Source organism: Rhyacophila brunnea, unplaced genomic scaffold (assembly GCF_057557595.1).
Source record: "Rhyacophila brunnea isolate RB1 unplaced genomic scaffold, BYU_Rbru_1.0 scaffold_7, whole genome shotgun sequence".
Lineage (NCBI taxonomy): Eukaryota > Metazoa > Arthropoda > Insecta > Trichoptera > Rhyacophilidae > Rhyacophila > Rhyacophila brunnea.
In genome coordinates, this window is record NW_028233339.1 from 33,574,419 (window position 1) to 33,599,451 (window position 25,033).

The window sequence follows — 25,033 nt, forward strand, 5'->3', positions numbered from 1 at the left end:
TATATATTACACTAATCAGAAGGTAGTGCATAATGCTATATAATAACAATATAATGAAATTTATAGAACTTTGGAATCTGTAAACCACATACATACGTAAGTATCCACTAGTTGTCGTAGCTTAGACAGCTGAGTGGTTTGACTGCAGCATTGCCATTTTAACGGTTTTCATGCCGATCTATCCCATAAAAAATACCTGAAATGTTAAGTCAAGCGTTTGTGATATTGAAAACAGTTGAAAAATTCTCATAAAAAAGCTAGAACTCAGACCAGAATTTCATGAAAATTAAAATGTCTGCCAGATCTACCTATATAATATATTATAGCTAAGCAATAAAATAAATGTATTCAATAGTAAATATTCAATAGTTTTTAATTTTTATTGGTTGTGAAACAATAAATTCATCTTCAATCTTTGTTTTCGTAAAAACCATGTTAATAATTATTATGTACATTTAGTATCAAGTCCATTTTTCAAGCTTATTTTTGTTTACCCTATCTGACATATTTTAGTGAAGAACAGTAAGTTGGTAACACTGATTTCCGGCACTAATGATGATCCAGTCATATTCTTTATTTGATTGGTCTAGTGTGGCGGATGTTCTTCTTCTTTACTAATTACCGCTTACTCAACTGCCACGACTAATCTCTTATAGACTTTAATCCCTTCTCCTTCTAGTCTGATCGAAGGGCTATGGAGCCATTGATTGCAGGTTTAATCCTGTGGCTGAGAAAATAGTACCTATGCATGTTGTTAGTTGGGAAAATGGGTAATAAAGATTTTTTAATATAAGAGTCCAATTATTGCTCTTCTTATTCGTGAAAATATTAATTTATTTACTTTTTTAACACAAAAATTAAATGTAGTGTGCTATTAATTGGTTCTGTAGGCAATTTTATCTATTGGCCGTTTTAATATCTGCTGACAAGCGCTCTTCAAATTCAGTTACGGCAGGCGATCGGATTTTGTATCCGATCTTACTATGTCTAAAAATGTGCTATATTTTAAAGGGTACCGTGATAATATACCTATTATTTGACTGATGATGATTTTGATGTGCTTTATAGAGAATATTTCCGACTACTACGATTACATTACACTATTAAAAAATATGAATGAATGATTTAATCTAACAAACCTGTTCTCTTACTTAATTTTCAATAGGAGGCTCTTTGAAGGAAGCTGGTTATGTTGAGTGGAGTCAATTTTATCCGAAACCTTTCACTGGTCAAAGGTGTGGTGCAATGGTTAGAGGAGGTATACTACAAAATGGTGGCTGCGATGTTCCTGCGATGTTTGCATGCCAAAAAAAATCACAGATGATTTTTTATTAATTGAATTGATTAATATGCTTTAATAAATTGGTACCTACTCTAAATAGTCTAAACGATAAATTTAATAATAATTTCATGCTGATATTGTATTTTTTTTTTTTAAATAAATCCAATGTTAAATAATTATTTTTTTAATCAAATAAATATTAGAAGTTTTACACAATTCATATTATTAATAAGTAAGTATATAAAATAGATTGCATCTTTGTAGTTGTTAATAATAATTTATAATAGTATCCAGGGCCGTAATAGTATATAGGGTTAAATGTAGCTATAGTCCAGGGTACCCAAACTAGTAGGGCCACAAATTTGAAAAAAAACAATTTTAAATAATTTACAAAACTTTTCGGCTTAGAAATGCTCAAATGATAAATTCTGGAAAATGGGAGCTGAATTTTTTTATTATAATTCAAAATATAATTCAAAACATTCAAATCGGTTTAAGAAATGTTCTCAGTAGTTATATCTACAATTGAATAGGTACCAAAAACGAATGTTGATTCATTGCTCACGATGTCATTGCAAAATACTATTAGCAAAAATCGAATTAATTCACCCGATCTAATAAAGTGAATAATATATATTGTTTTTGCAACAACAATTAGTATTATATTATGAAAACAACTACAATTTAATAAGATATGTGTGCTGTATCCGGAAATTTGTACGTATGCAATTGGCCGCACTACACTTATTCGTAAGCCGTTGTTCTAGAAACATAATTATTATGTTCGTATAGCATTTAATCGATAGTTAGTAACGCGTTGTTCGTTGAACATATTTTTATCGTGAGGCTACATACAAATGTATGTTACAAAATGCGGCGATGGCTTGTGGACAGAATTGCTCCAATTAGATTTGATGGCGAATTGTGATGTTTTTGTTGTTTTTAAATAATTTGATGTTGAAACTACATAAATATATACTATGTATTTATAATTTGCTTACCTACCTATTTTCTTTACACTTTTCCTTATATTACAATGGTTTTATTACGAACATTTAAGTGTTTTATTTGTACATGAATATTATAGGTTAATCGAAATAACAATATTTACTTCAATACTGTAAATAAGTAGCATTACATTTAAAAATCCTTGTTTACTATTATATTGGTATTACTTATTGCTAATTCGTGATATTAATAAGTTATGTAGTGCACTGTAATGATATTAGCTATCAAGACAAGTATTGGTGAGAAAACACTTTATTGTAAATGTAAATAAAACCCAAAAATATGAACCCAACGAACAAAAAAGAACCTATAACGTAACTGAGTGTATTAGGTAAACATTACAATTAACAGAGTTTTTACGAAGAATTTTATTGCTGTTACTAGTTGTTAGCCATTCGCACAATACTGCGCTGACATACACACATTTAAAAAACAATATATCATTGTATTTTTGTTCAACACACAGTTCGTTAATAATGTAGCGGTCCGCTTCGGAGCAAAAATTGTAACGTACTTTTACTTATAAATTTAGTTTTCTGTCTTGTGAGTTTCTTTAAAATTTGTTTCATTTAATTTTACTTGTGTTATTTATTTTGAAATAAGATTATTGCGTACATTAAATCAATTAAATTATTACAAATAAAAATATTGATCAGATATTCCTGTCTATTAATTCTTTTGTAATCACACTTTGTTTACATTAAATTAGCTGCATATCTAATTAACATAAAAAGTATTTTTCTGAACTGCATATAGGTATTTGGTACTTACCTATTAAGAATGCGGTACCTACCTATCTTTAGAATTGTTAAAGTTATGAAAATAAAACAATATTAACACTATTAGTATAATTTTATTATCAACATATTTTCAAACAAAAAATCATACAAAAATGGTCTCAGTTACACATTTTTATGTGTTATTAAAAACCCCAGGTAGGATATGTCTTGCGGTGCAAATTTTTTTATGTCCTTATATTGCCTAACAATTTTTATTTTTTCATTATCTTTAGTAAGTAACTACTCAGTTTTATTTATTTGTACCTACTGTAATTCACGTGTATCTTAATAATTGTACTTTAAAAAAAAACATTTCTATTTTATATTCATCACTATTCTATACTTTGGTCTATAATTTATATGGTCAAATTGTTTGATCTTTATAAATATAAAAATTACTGTCGTTGCTGTGGTAATTATGTTTATTTTGGATCTAATTATTAATCATTATTGGCATCTGTCTATCCCTATTTTGACCCTGTTGACTGTAGAGCATATTGTTATCAAGTGTATTATGGCCATGCATAAAAATTGATAAAGAGAATCATTATTCGGCAGTTTTGAAGGAAGTGTGTTATGTATAAAGTTAATAAATAACCCATCCGCAAAAATATCATTTAGTTGAATTTAAGTGCTCTTACTGCGAACTATTTTAAACGCTCCACATAATAACGATGGATAAAATGATGATTTTTATTCTAACAATTTTGTTATACTGTAGTTTAACAGCAAACGCGGTACCAGGTATTTAAAATTGTATTCTAAATTGTAATAAAATCTAATATATCGTCAGAACTAAAAAAATCATCGTGCCATAGTTTCGTGTGGGTATTAATGGCGAGGAAATTGAATTATTATAATTATACTTAATGATTAAGATGCTTTATTTTATACAGCATGTGAATTAACATTACATTTCATGATCACAAAATATAATACATAAAAAAAATGTTGAACGTCGTCGTTCTGAAAACGTGAATAGAGCCTCATAAGATATTTGTGATTATAGAACTTCATAATTATTATTTATGTAATAAAATGGGCACTATTTTCTGTTTTCTTATCATTATAATAAAATAATAAAATATTTTCAGTAAAACTTTCCATTGTAGTTTGTAACTGACATGTAATTTGGAAGAAATTGAACCACGTAGCGTTCAACTATGTAGCGTTCTGCGTAGTTCTATGTAATTCTGTGTAGCGTTCATTTATGATATTTGTGTTCATATTATATTATTATGATGGCTAATAATCTCAAATTCTATTTTTTAATTTTCATGTTCAGTGACATATTTTTACAATGTTTTAGCGATACAATTTTTATAAGTTTTGTATATGTGACAATTCTAAAAACAATGTGCCTTCCTAGATTTTTCATTACACTTTTTATTAAGATATAACATATTTTAAATACAGAAAAAATACTACTTGAGTAGGCTAGACGCAAAAGAGCCCCACTAACATTTACAATATTTACATAATATTCATAGCAGCCACCTACTCCTTGTAATGTTCAAATTAGGTAAAATAAAGTTTTTTTTTATTTTAATATAAACAAGTATCCATTATATACTTATAAATAGGTAATATAGTAAAACTAATAATAAACCTAAATACCCGTTAAAATGGTGTAATTATTTTTATCTACATATTACCTCAAATAAGTGATGGATATAAACCAATTGTAGTGAAATGTATTTTTTTAGAATTAAAATTTACAATTTTATTCATACTGGTTCTGTATTATTTATTTTGTATTTAAAAATAATTATGAAATCGTCAGTCTTCCTTTAGAATAATTCAGTTGCCTAGAGTTAGAACTCACATTTTCCAATTTTATCATTTTTTAGTTAATTTATTAATAATAAATTAGTTAATAATTCCAAGTGATTCTAAATGGATCAATCAATTAAAAAATCGTTAGATATCAAAAATCACCTTTAATTATGTAGAAAAACATTTCCACAAATCACTCTTTGGTAAATTATATTCTGGCCTTAAGGTCTTTCTCACCAACCAGAAATCTGTATTTTTGTTCTAACACTGTCATGGAGTTTTTTTTTTATATATTTACATATATACACATTTATTGCTGACCAGATAGTTACTAATTAATTACCAAATTTAAATATGATGCTAATTATATCTAATGGCCAACTAATGGTTACGCGCCTAGCGCGTCCTTAGCGCTGAAAGACTTAGGAAGGAGACATAATGAGATACATATTAGGTATACACATTTAAACAAATCATATCGACAATGTCACTAATTAATTAATATTTATGATATTTCATTACTATTTTGTGATTACGAAAAAAAGTGCTCTAGTGTTTTTTGCAGTTTATTCAAAATGTGATTTTTTTGAGAGTGTTAGCTATGACACTATGCATCTCAATTTTAATCGAATCATTTCTAATAAAAAAACACCTGGATATAATATTGATCTGAAAATATTAAAATAAATTTCCAATCATATAATATCTCAGTAGACATTGGCATAATAAACTCTACAGTCTACACAGTATCGAAAAAAATACATCCTATCAAAGTGTAGAGTAATTTGACCTACATTATATATAAACCGTTGTATATAACATAGTAATACCTTACCAGGTAGGGCTTACCTGAAAGATTTCTTTTACCACCATTCAAAGTGATTTAGAGACCTTCATGTATACCAGGGGTGGGCAAACTGCGGCCCGCCGGGTATTTTTTTGCGGCCCGCCATCATTAATTGTACTTCTGATTACGAATAACTTTTTTATAATTTTTAAAAAATATTGACAATAGATTTAAATTTGAAGAATTTGATGTTTCGTAAATGTATTATCTCAGTACGTCTTTCTTGTGTCTCGTCTCACACTATGTAACCACTATTTTCTACGTTGAACATCGTGACGCGTTGCAAGGGGAAAACATATATGCCCATGATACGGTAAAAAGTTTGAATGGATTTCAATTAAAACTCAAGATATTCCTTCGATAAATATCGAATAACAAAGTGGACCATTTTCCAACTTTGAAGTTGCTGAATATACCAGAATATAAATTTGAAGAATATGGTAAAATTATTAAAGCTCTGAATGACGATTTTTCGCAAAGATTCGGTGACTTCCGAAAAATTGAGACAAGTTTAGCAATAATAGTACGCGGTCCATTTTCAATAGATATTGATAGTGTACCGACAGAGCTACAACTTGAGATTATTGATCTGCAGTGTGACACTGATTTAAGAGAAATTCATCGTCGTGAAGAAATCTCCAAATTTTACAATGCCCTTAATTCAGACAAATTCGACCAACTTAAAGATTATGCAAGATAAATGTTCGTTATTTTTGGATCAAACTATATATGTGAACAAACATTTTCGATCATGAACCTCGATAAAAATTCTTTACGATCAAATATCTCCGATGCCCATTTACAAGCAGTTTTGAGAATATCAACTACAAAATTATCACCTGAATTTGAAAAAATGTACAACAGTTTCATTCTTCTCACTAATTTTTTTGTAATGTTTATTTTTCGTGATAATAAATAGTGTATATCTAAAAATGGTATTTTACTTGCGGCCCGCCGCTCATTTTGAATTCTTGAATTTGGCCCTCCATCCAAAAAGTTTGCCCCCCCCCTGATGTATACACAACTAAACGCAATCGATAGTATTAATACGCCATAATGGGTTACTTTAATTAAAGATTTTTTTCCGTCTACCGTCGACTCATGTAATATGGACGGCCCTGCCTCTGTGTATCATTTAAGTAATTGAAATCATTTTCAGGCAAATATATACCGATGTTTCGTACAGATTATACGTTTTATGAAGATATGAAGCAGTTTTATAAATTACACACAGAAGAAACGGATTATCAAAATGCTGACTTAATATGTTCGGAAGAGAATGCCAGTCTGGCATACTGGAAAACACTGGAAGAGAAATCGATAATCATGAAGATTTCCAAACGTAACATTGTCTGGATTGGAGTTGAAATGAAGGGAGGACAAATATACACTAATTATGGTAATAGTGTTTTATAATCGTTATTTGAAACCGATAGAAAATATCATAAAATTATGTGTTATTTTTTTTCAACAAATAATTCACAAGACTTGAGAATTTAAATTCTTGTTAATTCTCAATTTAGCATACATAATTTCATAATTTAAAAAGACAGCAGAAATTTTTTTGATTTTTTTTCCAAATGGGCATATCTTAATAAAATTATGTATATTCAACAAAAAAATATATATCTAATATGTACCTATAGAATATTTTATATGTCTTAAAATTACTGTGGGCGCTCGGTAATTCGGCACCCATGTTTTTTCACCTATACAGGATTGTTGGAAATGCCGGATTGTCGGATTTCTATAGGAAATAATTATCTGTCAACGTCGGGCATCGAACTGCCGAGCTCTGCTCTGTAATCCGGCAGTTTAATGTGAAACCGGCCGGATTATAGAGCAGGAGAGTTGAGTTTCAATATGCCGGACTATTGGTGGTGCCGGATTGGTAACGCCGGATGACCGAGCGCCTACTGTATATTGTGTGTCCAATAAAAAATGATACATTCTCAAATTTTGTGAAATATTCGTTAAATAAAAAAATAGTTTATTAAATTATTAGCAAACGATCGTGCGTTATGACAAGAATTTGGATCAAATTCAATACCTTTTATTGGTACCTTGATTAAAATCACAAAAAGTCAATTACCAGAACGAAAGAAAGAAAGTCAATTACTAGTTAATTTCGTCGTAATTTGGTAAGACGTAGGTGACTTAATGGTACTACAGCACGTTATCACAAATGCGCTGGATGCAGGTTCGATTCTCACCGACGTTGTATTTTTTTAAAAAGATTTTTTCTAATAGGTAAAATATGTATAAAGTTTTTTTCAAATTATGGATGTTCAATAAAATTATACTTAATTAAAATAACTGTCTGCTGGAGTCGTGGAAAAAATTATATACTCGCCTACATTGTAGTAATTAAGAAACAATACTCATACAATAAATAATACTCATTTTACATTATTAAATAAGCATTACAACTGATTTCGCTTAGATGAATAAATTACCAAAACATACATTTCACTATTTATCCGTCATGTAGTCTATTTTTGATGTAGAATTATTAAAGTTTTCACTCTTTAGATCGAATATGATAAAGTGCAGAAAAAAATCTTTCAATCTCTGAAAGCTACCTCCGAACGGTTACATGTAAGTTGTACGTATGCAGTTCATCGTGGAAACTTATTCGTGCGCCGCAGTACGTGAAACATGAGTTCGTATAAGATTTTATAAAATGACGAGATTTTCGTTGAACATTTCACCGTGGAATACATTTGTACGTATCTTACATAATGCGGCGATAGTTTTCAAATAGTACTGTTCCAATTAGATTAACCCTAACCTAACCTAGTAAAGACATCTCATAACATTTATCACATGTTGTAGCATACGTACAAATATACTCCACGGTGAAATGTTCAACGAAGAACTCGTCATTTGATTTAATGTTACACGAACTCATGTTTCACGTACTGCGGCGCACGAATAAGTGTCCTGCGGTGAACTGTTTACGTACAAATTTCCGAATATGGTCTTCTTGCCCCCTACAAAATGGGCTGACGGGATTGTACCCTGTAGACCCGGCACGGCAGATCGGCCAGCTATATGGGATGAACAGAAGGCAAAAAGCGACTAAATAAAATATCAACTATTGTTTTATTTATTAAAATTAAAATGCACGTCTCTTACAGATTTTTTACATGAAAAGTACAATCTCACTATTTATTTTTATCTCACATACGTGTGGTTGCTCGACGCGTAAATAATATTTTTTTCTCCAATTTTTGATTATTTGGTATCTATAATTGACTAGGCACTTATGGTCTGTTTTAATTAAAATAAAACACGCTATGTAATAGTTACTTAATCTACTGAGTTAAATAATAATCTGGATCGATTTTCTTCGCATCATTGAGTTATCGTACCGTTTGACACTGTTGTAGAGCATTACGCTGCCCTTAACCTTAGCAATAGGATGAGGGACTCGCCAAAGATCATAAGCCTGGGAGTCCTCTTCAGAATAATGAGGCCATGGTCTTATTATATATTATTATTGGTACTGAATTGCTTAAATTTAGTTATTTGAGTCTTTACGGTATCAAAATACGGTGAACCTATGCGTGTTTCAATTAAAAAAATATTCCTCAATGTATGTTACGAGGGTGGGTCAATAATTCCTTAGAAAAAAGCATTAAAACAGTTTTTATTTTTGTATTTTTTTTTTATTTCTCAACATAATCTCCTTGGAGCTCAATACACATGGTTAGACGTTTCTCAATTTTTTTTAAAGCGTCAGAAAAATAAGTTTTCGGAAGGTCCTCAAAATAAGCATTTGTCCGATCGATGACTTCTTCATTTGAAAAAAAACGTTGTCCACTTAGCCATTTTTTTAAGTTTGGGAAAAGGAAAAAGTCACTGGGGGCTAAATCTGGCGAATACGGTGGGTGGTCGACCAATTCGAACTTCAATTCTTCAATTTTAGCCATTGATCGTAAACATGTGTGAACACGGGCATTGTCCTGATGAAAGAGGATTTTTTTCCTGTTTAAATGAGGCCGTTTTTCTTCAATTTTGTTTTTTAGCTGGTCCAATAAAGATGCATAATAATCCCCTGTTATTGTTTTTCCTTTTTCCAAATAGTCAACGAAAATAATTCCACGTGTATCCCAAAATACAGTAGCCATAACCTTACCAGCTGATTTTACGGTTTTCGCCTTCTTTGGACATGGTTCGCCTTTTGCAATCCACTGCTTTGACTGTTCTTTCGTCTCGGGAGTATAGTGGTGTATCCATGTTTCATCTACAGTCACAAAGCGACGAAAAAAATCATCTGGATTGCGTTGCATGAGCGACAACAGGGCTTTAGAGGCCACCACCCTATTGCGTTTATTGTCGACTGTGAGCAAACGCGGCACCCATCTTGCAGAAATTTTTTTCATGCCCAATTTGTCATGTAAAATAGAAATGACGCTACCTTTTGAGATCCCTGTAACCTCAATTATCTCACTCAACTTTAATCTTCGGTCACTTAACACCATATCGTGGATTTTATTGATCATTTCTGGTGTAGTCACCTCTACAGGACGTCCTGAGCGTGGTTCATCCTTTGTTGATGTACGACCACGTTTAAATTCATTTAACCAGTTATAAATAGTTGCAAGTGAAGGAGCAGATATGCCGTGAACTAAATCCAACTCATTTTTTATTTCCTTTGCTGTTAACCCTTTTATATTAAAATGTTTAATAACAGCTCTAAACTCAATTTTCTCCATTTTCCATTTTTCCATTTTCCACAAGCAAATTTTTTTTTTAAATGTACGAGAAACACACAAAAACCCGACCAATCTGATTGAAACTTCGCAGCATACTGAATCGGTAGTGCCGCTGCATGAAAACAAACCGCTTACAGTACTAGTCGCGCCACCTGTCGGCTTTTCTAAGGACTTATTGACCCACCCTCGTATATTCAGTTATCTATTAATTATACATATTATTCTGTCATGTTATTTCTCTATTTTTGTAATATAAATATCTATACGGACTATTGAATCGAATAGTAATGTTTAATTATATGTATTTATGTGATACCTATCTTGGGCGATTCAATCCTCCAGAAGTACCGAAGAAGGAGGGTGTCGGTATATATAACAAAATAACATTTTATAATTTATTTTGAAGGTGATCTTCTTCAAAAGTACAGGAGTATTGGTGAGAATGACATGTATGGTATTGATAATTATCAGCAATATACTTCTACCGAAAGATTGTGTGTGGATAAATTAAACATATATAAGGATTGTCAAGGATTACGTGCATTTATTTGTAAAAAGGACATCGATTCACTAGCTGTCGTTGGTAAGTAAATAGTTATGATTAATTTAATATTCAATATGTACATGATTTATAATCAATTAATATTTAAATTAATTAATGAGAGTTTTATTACAAACGTATTAGATAGGTAAGTTTAAGTAAGATATAAGTTTGACCGAATGGTTTTCACTTTTTAGGTGATACGTACAGTTTGAGTAGCAGGTTGAACATGGCACAGACAATAACTGTACGTTAGTGGGCACACCACAGATCAGTTCAAACTACCCCATTTAAATCTGTCGAACTGTCAACAGACGTGCCCATATACGTATAGTTATTGTCTGTGGCAGAGCAAGTGTCAAAAACTATGGAGGTTAGGTTCGCGGAGATAATACACAGGGGTAGTGTTTAAATTAGTTTTAAGTAGGGTATACTTGAACGATATTGATATACAAATAATTTTACTTTGAATTTATTATGATTATAATTGTTTTTATTAGAAACAAATTGACAGAAAATACACACCAATGACGTTGGTAAAATAAATCATGATTTTACTAGTGGATTGTGTATTTTATCGATTCACCGAAACAATATTATACACATTCGTGTAAATATAATATATAATAAATAAATATAATAATACAATATTATCTATAATCTTTTCTTTTGAATAAATTATTCCCTTTAATGGACATAATATGAGTCAATATTTATCTATTTGGTCATATTTTTAGAATACGGTAATATTATTTATATATTGATTATATATACAATAAATTAAAACATGCTACAAAATTATATTTACATCAATCATCAGTGTAATAATTAATTACTATGATATTATTAAAATATATACGTAAATTTTAATTAGATTTACCGACATTGTCATTCACAATTAGGTATATTAATTTATGTTGTGAACGTCTTAAAAAAATTATTTGTAATATTCACTACATACAATAAATAAAATTTGAATACTGAGTCTATATTTTCACAATAACTTAATATTTATAATGCTCTCTAAAATTTTTACATTTATATTATATTGTATAAAATATTATGTTTAAATAAATAACTATAACTTTGTTTTACCCTCGTAAAAATAAATAAAATATAATATTTGAGATCTCCGCGTACATATTATTACATTATTAATACCTAATAAATGAATTTGTATTTTATAACAAGCAACACCAGCCGCAGCTGTATCGCGCGGTGTATTCTACTTAAAGTCACGGACGTCTAATAAATATTTAATTAATTCGTAAAGAAAATGTCACTATTCGCAGAAAGTACCAGTTTTGATGTATAGAAAACAGTCACACTATTTGTACAGTCTTCAGTTTTAACGCATTCCGTTGAAAGAAATTACGCCGCTTGGGTATGTAATATAAATTATTAACATTGACAGCCCAATTCCAAATATGCAGAAAACAGTCAGGCAGTATGGTTGTTTCTTGCAAAATACTGTAAGTTAATGTAACTACATACCTATTGTATATAAGTGAGCTATGAATAATATTATTGATTATACGAACGGCCCTCGTAGTACAGTACCTAAGGTACTTTGCTTTCGCTGGGAGGATTTTGGTTCGATGCTCGGTGGGGTCACAAAACTTATTATGTAGATTTTATTTAAAAAAAAAGCATTATATAGTCGCTTTCTTCAGAATCAATATCATTACAGAAAGTAGCCAGCCATAAATTAGTACTAACATAATATAAATTTAATATTCCATATTATCTCACACATAAAAGTTATTTACACTCGTAGAATTATTTATTAATACCTATTTAAAAAGCTAATATTATGTTTTAAAATATCAGAATAAAAGTTACATCGATTTGAAAAATATCTGTTTGTATTCTGTGTGGATTCGATACTACTAATTTAATTGTCAAAGAATAACATTGTTATTTTAATTCTAGACTTATCATTTAACAAGAGCATTCCATTCTTTAGAAAAGATTACACATATCTAAAGAAAAATGATTACTTCTTGAAAAAACATGATGCAAAAACTTGGAATGTTGCAATGAGTATATGTGAAGAAGAAAACGCTGAAATGCTTGCCATTAATCAAGGAGATGATGTATCAGTATTGACTTCCATGTTGATACCCGGAGAGAAGTTTTGGGTCGGGGCTAGTGACCTTTTAGTGAACGGTGACTACGAAACTATTCACGGTAAATGTATAATATAATTAAAAATAATTTACAGTATTGTTATTATATTATATTTTTTAAGTATTATTTCAAGTGGATATGATGTGGATATGTAATAAATATTTCTGTTATTGATCTTTGGTGTTTTACAGGTAATCCATTGAACAACAACACAGGCAATGCAAATGAAGGACACTGTTTAACAATAGATGCCGAAGGGCATTATGAAAGTAGTCACTGTTATTATAATTTCATGTTTGTTTGTCAAAAAAAAAGTTCGTTTTACAAATATGAATGTGATACATTGGATATCGGTAAGCAATATTCTTATTATTCAGGATTATCTATGCCAAATATGATATTTATTTTATGTGTTTCTGCCTAACCTATATAATACTTAAAATAATTTAGAATAAAAAGAACATGGATCAATATTACGCTATTAATTAACAGGGCTTTAAACCGGCACAAAACCGAAAACCGGAAAAAAACTCCAAGTAGTTATCGTGATTATTCTTATAATTTGTAATATTAAGTATATAATTTTAAAAATTATATATCATACAGGTACTTACCATATTATAATCTAAATTGAGGTAGAAAATAAATTTTCAAAACAAATAAAATATATTTAAAATAAATCACGCAAGCTGAACCGAATGAAAACCGGAACCGAACCCATATATTATATATTTTTACTTGAACCGTAACGAAAACTAATACGTAAAAAAAATAACGCGTCAAAGCCCTGTTAATTAAGTGTTAAAATGACCAATATTTGAATATATATTCAATATAAATGATATTTTTCAATAATTTACTACATACATGTTAAACTGCGACCATACGGCTGTTGTTTTTAATGTCAATTGATTTCAGGATATCAGAAAGTCATGGAAATAATAAATGCGTAAAATATCATAATATTCCCAAGACTTGGCATGGTGCTCTGGAATTATGCAAAATAGAAAATGCTACATTATTTATAATCAATTACAAAAGTGAAGCTGACCTTTTAAATGAAAAAATGAAAGCGTTGGAAACACCTTTTGGTATTCATTACGATCAATCTATTTTACACGTGGGTTTTCATGACTTATTTATCGAAGGGATATACAGGACAGTCGCCGGTTAGTGTACTTATATTAAATTAATGTTTTCTTTTGCCTTATAATAATATATAACAGCGATCATAATATGGTAGCGCACAATGCTATATATTAACAATATAATGAAATTATAGAACTTTGTAATCGTAGTCTGCAAACCACACACAATATACGTACTTAATTATATCCTGTTGTTCAAGCTTGGACAGCTGAGCGAATTGCTGGCAGCATTGCCAACTTAGCGTTTTTTATGCCAGATCTAGCATTTTTGACTATTCATTTAGTTTAAAAAAATACCTGAAAATTGGCCTTAAATCAAGCGTTTGTGATATTAAAAAAAGCTTAAAAATTAATTGTTTTAAAAAAGCTAGAACTCAGACCAGATTTTCTTGAAAATTGAAATGTCTGCCTGCGGGTCTATTCTATACACAGGCGACTATCGACCATTAAAGTGACAGTATTTATTACATATTTTTGAATTGAGGTATTATAATTGTAACAATAAGTTAGTCGTCTAAACAGTCAAAACTGTCTATCTTGCTCTAAATTTTATCACAGCCAAGATAGGTGCTGTTAAAATATAGCACTTATTGCGATACTTTGATATAAACCTACCCTAAGTTTGATAATATTTATCACTGTATCACTTGAGTGGTCGATAAGTATAGAATAGAGTGAATAGACCCACTGATGTAGGTACATATCTAAGCAATAAAATAAATGTTACAGAAGATTTTCTATATTAAATAAATAGTTTTAATATTTTATTGGCTGTGAAATAATAAATTTATCTTCAATCTTTGTTTCGTAAAAGTCATGTTAATAATTATGCATATTTAGTTTTAAGCCATTTTTTTGTGAAAATCAAACTTATTTTAGTTTACCCTATCTGAGATATTTTTGTAAAAAACAGTTGGTAACACTGATTTCAGGCACTACTGATGATCCAGTCATATTTTTTATTTGATTGGTCTGGTGTTGTAGCGGATGTTCTTCCTCTTTACTAGTTACCGTTTACTCAACTGCCACGACTAATCTCTTATAATCTCTCCTCCCCCTAGTCTGACCGAAGGGCTATGCAGCCAGCGATTGCTGGTTAGATCCTATGTCTGAGAAAAAGTACCTGTGCATATTGTTCATTTTTTTCTCAAGAATTATTAATATTAGATCCCAATTGATTTTCTTATACGTGAAATTAGTAATTTATTTATTTTTAAATAACACTAAAATTAAATGAAGTGTGCTGTGGTTCCGTAAGCATAGAATATTTGGTACTGTTCAGTTATCAGGAATACAGCGGAGAACACATTTTGAAAATACTCGATATACTGGATTATTTGTTAGTTTGGGTTAGTTTAGGTTAGGTTACGTTGGGTTAGGTTAGGTTTAGTTTGGTTAGGTTAACCTAACAAATAATCTAGTTTATCGACTATTTTCAAAATGTGTTTTCCGCTGTATTCCTGATAACCGAACAGTACCTAATATTTTTTATATATATGGCATAAGTAAAGAGTTTTTAAAATTTAATACAAATTATTATTGAACATGAAATTTTCACGGTTCTTTGTTATCATATTAGATTTTTGAGTGTTGTCACCGTGTGTAATTAATTCCTCCTGCTTTCCTCGACGTTTTGGGTTTTTTCCAGAGGCAAGCAATTCCGACACATCAAATAAAGAAGGAGGAAGAACACGCGGCAACAACTAGATATGATACTTTAAATTATTTAATGTCTACGGATGTTGAAATATTACTATATTCTAAAGATATATTTTACATTTTACAGAATAGCTAAATAAAAATGACAGTGAAAGTTTAACAACATGATGGTCATCTTGTTTATGTTTTTAAACATTTTAAATACCTTTATTCTAATTTTATTGTATTTATATTTAACAACATTTTACTTTCTTATCGGTTATCTTGAAATCATCTTGCTATAAGTATATAGAAAATACTCTGAATTGTGCTAATAGGTATGGCAGTTGCTTCGTTTATCGACTTGATAATATTTCTTATTTCAATTTCAAATTGTAATGTATTTCGTCACTTTTAAATATTCGGTCACATTAAAAAAAATTTGCGCTTATCCTTTTTAAGGTTTTATGTAATGCCACGATAGATATGGGGTATTCATTGTAAAACTGTAAATATTCTCGTACTAAATCGTACGACGTTAGCACGACCGGGATTACGGATGTACTAATTTAACCCCACCTTGTCATGCGCATGATAGGAGGTGTGCTTCTGCGCAAGGTCGTGATTAAGTTGTTTAGCTATTAGTCACGGGTTTGCCATTACTGGACTAAACGGCCGAGAGACAAATTTAATTCATCCCTGGTCTCAGTATCCTTAGTGTATGATGAATTGTTACCTTACCCCGATAAGCCCTGAATTCACAACTTCATGTCGTTATGTATTGTAATAGTGGGAAATTTGAGGACAGATAGAATGTGAATAAATGAAATTAGAGAAGTTGAAAGTAAAGAATAAAATATGATGATTAAATAGTTCAGGGTATGGGATCGCGCTGACAATTGGATGTGACTATCAGTGGACTTGTATCTATAGAATATAATAAAAAAAGGAATTTAAGTAGTAAGTAAAAGATGTAATTAAGTAAAACTTGTAAGTGTATGATAAAATTGATTAATGGGGCGCCAAGTGCTTTCTAGATGTGTACATGATGGTATATTGTAGAAAACACTGTAATTATTTAGAATTAACAATAATTGTTTATTATAATCTAGGAAACATTGAATTTATTTAAATACGTAAGAAGATAGAGACATGAAATTCAAGAGACTCGTGATATTTGCTATGCGAACATATATATTTTTACAAGAACATTATAATACAAAAATAGGGGTACTCATCTGCTGGTTCATTTGAAGACACTGATTTTACAAATGGTAATGAAAGTTCAAATGAAGCTAACGCAATACTGAGAATTTATGTGTCTGGCGTCCGTACCGGCCATCATCAAAAGTAAAGTGAAAGAATAGATGTCCATCCCCAGTGCCGCCAAAGTAAAAAAGTGGGATCTCGTCCTGCCACAGGGTGGGGGTAGGTATGAAAGACACAACCAATCTTGCATCTTCTTCTCTTGGTCAGCATTTACCTACTTTAAATTTAGGTATAGGTATCCACAATGTGACAGTATCAAAATATGTTATATTTTAATATATATGCCTATTGACTGGTGATGGTTTGGTGTGCTTTAAAGAGAATATTTCCGACTACTAAGGTTACATTACACTACGACCAGTAATTAATAAAAAATATGAATGAATCATCTAATCTTACAAACTTGTTCTTTATTTAATTTTCAACAGGAGGCTCTTTGAAGGAAGCTGGTTATGTTGAGTGGAGTCAATTTTATCCGAAACCTTTCACCGGTCAAAGGTGTGGTGCAATGGTTAGAGGAGGTACAATACAAAACGGTGGCTGCGATGTTCCTGCAATGTTTGCATGCCAAAAAAAATCACAGACGACTTTTGTTTGGTTGAATTGATTAAAACTGCTTATATACAATTAAATATCTTGTAACTATAACATTTATAATATAATTATGTAAAATATGGTTTAATACAAAGGTCCCCTAATTAGTCTAAGCGTAAATACCTAATAATAATAAGCTGATATGGTATATTTTTAATAAATCCAATGTTTAATACTTACTATTTTTGTAATTAAATATATATTATATTATAATATATACCTAGTTTAAATATATATTTTATACAAATCAATTTACTATGTGTATTCTATGAAATATGTTTCGTCTTTGTAATTTTTAATATTAATTAAATATATAAATCGGGGGCGGATATTTTATTATAAGGCTTAATAGGGCTATAACCCAGGGCGCCTAAACTAATAGGAGCCACAGATTCTGAAAAATAAATTTAAATAATTTACAAAACATTACGGTATAGGAATTATAAAATGCGCCAGTTTCTAATTTCTTAAAGATGCGCGCCCAATTATTGTAAGTATAAATCAAAACATTCAATTCGATTCAAAAACTGTTATCGGTAGATAATTATTAATATAATTGTTAATAACCAAAACGAAAAATCATTCATTGCGTATATTATCACAAAATAAAAATTTAAAAAAAGCCTGAAATTTTAAATAAAAAGCCTTTTAAATAAAAGCCTGAAGTATTAAATAGAATAAACTTTATAATAAAATTTACTTATTTTATAAGTGATTTTGCATACAAAAAAGTATTATTATTTGAAAACTACAATTTATTAAGATGTTTTTAATGGGCCCTTTAATGCGTATTTGCCCAAGCCCTTCCAGTAGTAAATTTGCCCCTGATATAAACTTTGCTATTGCCTAATAAACGTATTGAGTAATCTTTTTATAAAATGTAAAACAATATTAAAAAAAAAAAACCAAACTAATATTGCATTTATGATAATAATTATACGACTTGTAAAAATACTCCATTGTCTTATTTTTTATCCTATTTATATCTATACTCACACTTTACCATTACCGTTAGGCCCGTTTCAGACGGGACACCGGTGTCGCCACCGATACACTTGTTTTTATAACCGCAGCCAGTTTTATGTTTTAATTTATAGCGCGAAATTATGCGTTGATTCAAATACAAAAACCCCTTTATTCAAATACAAAGGCCTGCTATATTATATCGAGCGCGACATCAGTGTCCCGTCTGAAACGAGCCTTACATTAGGAATACAACTTCTATTGCCAGTGCTCTCATATTTTTTGGGAACTTTTCCAGAAGGTCTATGAATGAGTAGCGTGCAGACGCCATGTGGTATCAACATTTTTCAAATCGTTTTCATGTCTTCCTACATTCTCAAATTTTGAGTACAGGGTAATCACACCAAATCTATGCATAATTACCAGATGACGTGTTTGTTTTTAATTGCCTGTAACACATGAGAGAAAGTATATAAAAATGTGGAAGAGAAAGTTAGACAGACAGAAAACGTATTAAACATACACGTATAAATGCAAATTCTAAATTAAAATAAACGGAGGAATCGTTTATCTTAATCGGGTCGCGAAAGAGAACAATTAATGTTATACTCTCATAGTAGTCTGATTATCAAGTGATCAGTGTGTTATCCAAGAGATTTATGAGTAATAACAATAGGAATAGGGTGCTTTAACGTAATGTAACCTTAGGAATTACGTAATGTAACCTTAGAAATTAGAATCAATCAAGAAATAGAAGCTATGTAAAAACAGTCGAAGTAGGAGGTAGATGGTAATAATATGTACCTACTCGATTAGATTATATAAAAGACAAATAAATTTATTATTTTATAGTGTTATTCAGAAAATAACTATACCCACATACATCAACAAATATGAAGAAATTAACTTTCCACAATCACTACGTACATTTGAATTAATTTTTAATTACCACATTTAAATAACATGCTAATTGAATCTAATGGACGTTTAACGGAGACACGGAAGCTGTAATTATGTTATTCAAAAAATACGTTTATGTTAATTGCTGATGACTTGAAACTCTTCTCTTGGAAGTTGTCACCTTAGATGATTCGTGAAAAATACTGAATAAGGTATTTTTATTCTACTCTTTTATGGAATCATACCATACTACAAAATTGTATGGTCTTCTCTATGGACAACAGTTTAATAAAAACACTAAAGCATTTTGAAAATTATGACATAAAATTCTGATCATTTCATGTTTGTATATCAAAAGAGGATTTACATTCTACAATTATGAATGTGATACCTCGGATGCCGATGTGGAATATATTAGTTTAAAAGTGGCAACTCGATTTATTATGATATCACGTAGTACATATAAGCATGTTCCAGCAAACGTTTTGGAAGACGGACGGTTTGACAACTAAATTTTGACAGGTTGCGCATGTGAAGTAAGTAAACTGGGAATGGTTTGAAATCTGACGTTTCTGTATGCGTTCCCGCAAGACAATACCCGCACATTGACTGCTGACTAGATAATTACTTTTTAATTACCACATTTAAATAGATTGCTAATTATGTCAAAATGCCCCCTTAATCGTTACGCGCTGGACGCGTCTTTAGCGTCCAATGTATTAATAATGGTCAAAAACCATAACAATGGTTTGACTCAATACATCAAACCATTTTTATCTGACGCCTCTAACTAAAGACTATTTATTCATACAAGTACTCAGTGCTCGAAATGGACCGGAATGCACCGGAGCGCCGTTCCGGTTCGTGCAATCGGTAAAGTTATCGCTCCGTCTTGTGTAAAAAATAATTTGACCGTCTGACCTAGATAGGCCTTATAACAAAGAAATTAACACACTTATTTTCATAAAATTTGATGACTTAATATTTTCAGAAAATTGTCAAGCGCTCCGGTTCGTAAACTTTTCCAATTCGAGCGCTGCAAGTACTACATGTATGTTAACAAGAAACCGCTTTTGTTTTTACTATCCACACACAATTCCAGTCATATTCTCTATGCTGAATTAGATTAAATATCATCATCTAATATTATCAAGGGTCTTGTAACGGATTCTTACTATAAACAGTATAAACATTATTTTAAGACACCCGGCAGGATCGAACCTACGTCTCTTGGGTTTCGTGCTCTATGCATAAACTATTGTGTTAAATCAACCGGAAATGGTCAGGTTTCATATCTAATTAATTTTTAATACTAACCGTATCATTTATCCGTATCAGTTATTCAGTTATCATTTCGTATTCAATTGTCGTCTAAGTCACATCGACATCATGTAGTTGTAGACATGCAAAGTTGACGATTTGGAAAAGCGTTGGGCTTTATTAAAAAACCTTTTTCTTATAAATCTTTTGTGAATGAATACGACAATAATTAATTTTGTGTTCTTGGAAACGATGACCTGCAGGTTGGAATTTCATGACAAGTTAACATTTCAATAAATGTGTTGCTGAAAACAGCATCAAAAAGAGACAAATAAATAATTATAGACTTATCTTTAAGTAACTGGTAACACTAATTAATAAGTTGTTGGAAATCACGTTCCCACTACATTTCTGTCAAACTGTTCATATCTAGCGGTCCAGTCAGAACTAGTTTGATTCGTTTGATATAATATGCTGGAACATAGGTGTTTTATATTTCATTTTGCTTCGTATGGGTTTGTTTTTTTTCTGTTCAACGAATTTCAATTATTCATAATAATATACACTGTGGTTGGTACAAAATTTACTATCGTCATCTGGTTTACATCCGTTAAACTGTGATAAGCTGTATTCAGGAATTTATTATTTTTGATTCTATTTTTATATTTTTTCGGCAGCTGCACAAAGGAAGTCATTCAAGAAGCCAGTATCTGGCCATATGTGAAAAACTTGTTGAATTGGAAGCTTGTTACATGTTATTATTATTATACAAACAACAACTAAAAATACTTTTTTTTCAGAAATAAAAAACATAATAATATATAAGAAAGAAAAAATACATTTTTATTGACTTTTTCAAATATTGAAACTGTCGTTTTAGTTTCTAATACCATCAACTGATTGAAATATTGCAGGTATGTAGAATATACTTCCGTAAGGGGTCAATTTCTATTAGAAAAAATATTTTTAAATATTTTGAATTGGTATCGGATGGGACTTGAACCTGACTGCATCAGATTTCGACCAATGTGCTTCACTAATATAGCCATTTAATTATTATACTCGAACAGGATACAACTAGAACACTCAATTATATGGAATAAGTAGTAATTAATATTGTGTTTTATTTGAATTAATACAACGTTTTTACAGAGAGAATTGACAAGTCAAGTAATGGCATTATAATATGTATCAAATTTTACTCATAAATGATTATTATTTTGTTATATATTATACCATCGTTGCTACAATATTGTTGCCAGAAGCTAGATTCTTTGACTCACATAACGAAATCGATTCATACGACATTTAAAAGGGGCCTCGAAACAGTTCAAACCAGTAACACACACAATGATTAAATTATACCAACATCTTTTAAAATACGTATTTCTCACAAATTGATTGTAAAATATTACGGGGGGGCCCGCTTCAAGATGTGAGGGCCATGCCCGCCACTGATTGTTGCTCATTTTGCATCCAGTTATTAATATTATTATAGTGGTACAACTTAACCTGAGATTGAGCAGATTGCTATTTTTTCTACTGCGCACGAATTACAAAGGGTAAATTTAATTATTTTCGACTGCTCGTACATGCAGCTTGTTGCATCGTTTTCTCTCGCTCGGCGTCGCCCTTGTTGTTCACCACTTTTAAAGGAAGCGTGTTGTGTTGAAATTAAATAAATACCCCATTCCCAATAATAACAATTAGTCGTAGTCAGAGAAGTGGTGTTGGTGCTAACTATTTTGAAACGCTCTATGGGAGTATTAGTGATGATTTATTTAACAATATTTCTGTTATGTACCATTACGGTAAACGCAGCTCCAGGTATGTGATAATAATAATTAACAATTTTATTTATAAATATTTAAATTCTAATGGATTTAAGTTTTGTACTATTCCATTTGAGTTGTTTTTGCGATCCGGGCTTCGCCTCTCGGCATCATTAGTGATAGGAGTTTTTTAAAACACTTCAACTATTCATAATTTGAAACCCGGGGTGCAAAAAAAGACTCAAATGGAATAGTACGAAACTTAAATACATTATGCCGTGTCCACATTGGCAACAAGTTGCTGGTAACCTCATTAAATTTCACTGTAATTATCATAATTTATATGACCAAAAATATTTTAATCGAAATTTAATGAGGTTGCCGGCAACTTGTTGCCAATATAGACACCACTTTAGAATTTAAATTCAACTACCGTCGGTCGATAGTATTAGTATTAATTATATGTATTTAATTGATCAAAGTCATGTATAATACTATCATGAATTTTGTGGCCGTGTGTTTTAATTTAATGTAAAATCGATTAAGATTTAATGTTTTGTGTTATTTTTTACAATTTAAAGATTTATCTAGCTTAAAAAAACCCTCTTAGTATCGTGTAAGTACATTTTTAAAATGTATTAATTAATAAATTTGCAATTTTTTGTTATGCATTAAACAAACATAGCCGGAAACTGCAAGTAAATAATATATTTTGTCAAAATTTAAAAGATTTGTGAGAAATTGAATAAAACATTAAGAATGCTATATCACGTGTGTAATATTATGTGTTATTTAATACAATGCACTGTACTGGGGGTCTTGGTATGAAACTGAGATAAAGCGCCTTATGTGTATTAGAGTATTAGACCAATAAACGAATTAAGAAAATGGCTTGATCGACTACAGAAAACTTGGGAAATGTAGTTGAGGGTTGAGCAGAGTGGAGGAGTCCATTTGAAGCATCTCTGAGAAGCACCAGAAAAGAATAATATTACACTTATAATAAATGGCGCACATTAATATTATAATAATATTAACGTTATGTCTAATATTTAAAAAAAATGAACACTAAAAAAATACGTTCATTTACTTTTGACGTTGTAACTTATACGAAAAATTCTCATTAACTATTTTTTATGGAAACCTTTTCTCCGTATTACGCCTGTAATTTGTAATAATTCAATGGCTTTAAGCTTCCTAAGTTACAAAAGTCTTCTTAAAGTAAAATCATTCGTTTTATTCATTAAACCACAATTTTATCTACCATAATATAAAATATTTATATAGATATCATGGCCCCCACAAAGGGGGGGCTGACAGGGCTCTAGCCTGGAAGCCCGGGCTCAGGAAGGGCCCGGTGTGGCGAGTCGACCAGATAAGTGATATAAATACACATCAAAATTTTTCTCTAATAGTAAAAAAGGCGCCTGCGGCCTATTTTCCTTCAATAATGTTATTATTCAAAATAATCTGTACGATACAATTTTTATTTGTGTATCGATAATCGACAACTCCATAATTCAAATAGATGTAAGTATTAAAATATATAAAAAAAACACTAAAAATATACACATTAATTTTACTGCGTACACCATTTGGAAAACGCCACTATAGAGCGTTACACTGTCTTTATCCTTAGCGATAGGTAGGGAGGCCTGCCAAATATCCTAGCCTGGGGGCCCGCTTCAGGATGTGGGGGCCATAAGTTTGAAACAAATTAATATTTGCTGTATAAAAAAAGACTTATATAATGAACACAAAACCTTATACGCAGGGGTATTAACTTAGTGAATGACAACATAAGAATTTATTTTTACATACATTTATTTACAAACAGGTAGATATGATGGTGTGCAATACCTAATTTAGTGAAAGTATTTTTAAAATATGGTGTCGTATTTTTTGGATTTAGTAATCGTATTTTCGACAAAAGCGTGTATTATTTACATTACAGATAATCTACGGCCATATGATTGAATAAATAAAATATCTAAATCAAACATTGATATTATCTTTATACATGTATTTATTATAATATATCTATTGTTAGTTTTTACTTATTATCTATCACCAGTATTTTTTCAGCTGGGTAGCTAACGGTAAAAATAGATAGAGATAAGTTACCATTTTTACATTCCTTCTACAGAAGTGCATTGTATACAAATTCAATTAATATTCTAATCATAAAAATAACATTCAGTTGATATTGGAAAAGTGTTGTGAATGGCAACTGTCTTGTAAAGCTTCACGAAAGAATATGAATAATAACATTATGACTATATCACTACTATTTTTGTTATGTGTGATAATGGTTAATGCGGCTCCATGTATTTAATTGCTTAAAATACTATTTACTTTATTTCATTTTAGATTATATCATTTTCAATATAATTTTATTTAGTTCT

General features: G+C 30.4%; 1 protein-coding gene across 1 annotated transcript; it reads left to right on the forward strand.

Annotated features, from left to right (window-relative positions):
- Nucleotides 1-1,352: 1,352 nt before the first annotated feature.
- On the forward strand, nucleotides 1,353-18,667 carry LOC147064748 (uncharacterized). The gene is made up of 7 exons (XM_085957701.1): nucleotides 1,353-3,813; nucleotides 6,852-7,091; nucleotides 10,820-10,996; nucleotides 12,887-13,144; nucleotides 13,276-13,437; nucleotides 14,011-14,253; nucleotides 17,568-18,667. The coding sequence occupies exons 1-7, from the start codon at nucleotides 3,744-3,746 to the stop codon at nucleotides 17,744-17,746; spliced, it is 1,329 nt and encodes a 442-aa protein (XP_085813827.1). The 5' UTR covers nucleotides 1,353-3,743; the 3' UTR covers nucleotides 17,747-18,667.
- The last annotated feature ends 6,366 nt before the right edge of the window (nucleotides 18,668-25,033 follow it).

Excerpts from the sequence above, each read along its gene's own strand:
- LOC147064748 (XM_085957701.1), top strand. The coding sequence starts at position 3,744 with ATGGATAAAATGATGATTTTTATTCTAACAATTTTGTTATACTGTAGT. Across the intron at positions 3,814-6,851 it reads AACAGCAAACGCGGTACCAG|GCAAATATATACCGATGTTT; the intron begins GTATTTAAAATT and ends AATCATTTTCAG. Across the intron at positions 14,254-17,567 it reads GATATACAGGACAGTCGCCG|GAGGCTCTTTGAAGGAAGCT; the intron begins GTTAGTGTACTT and ends AATTTTCAACAG.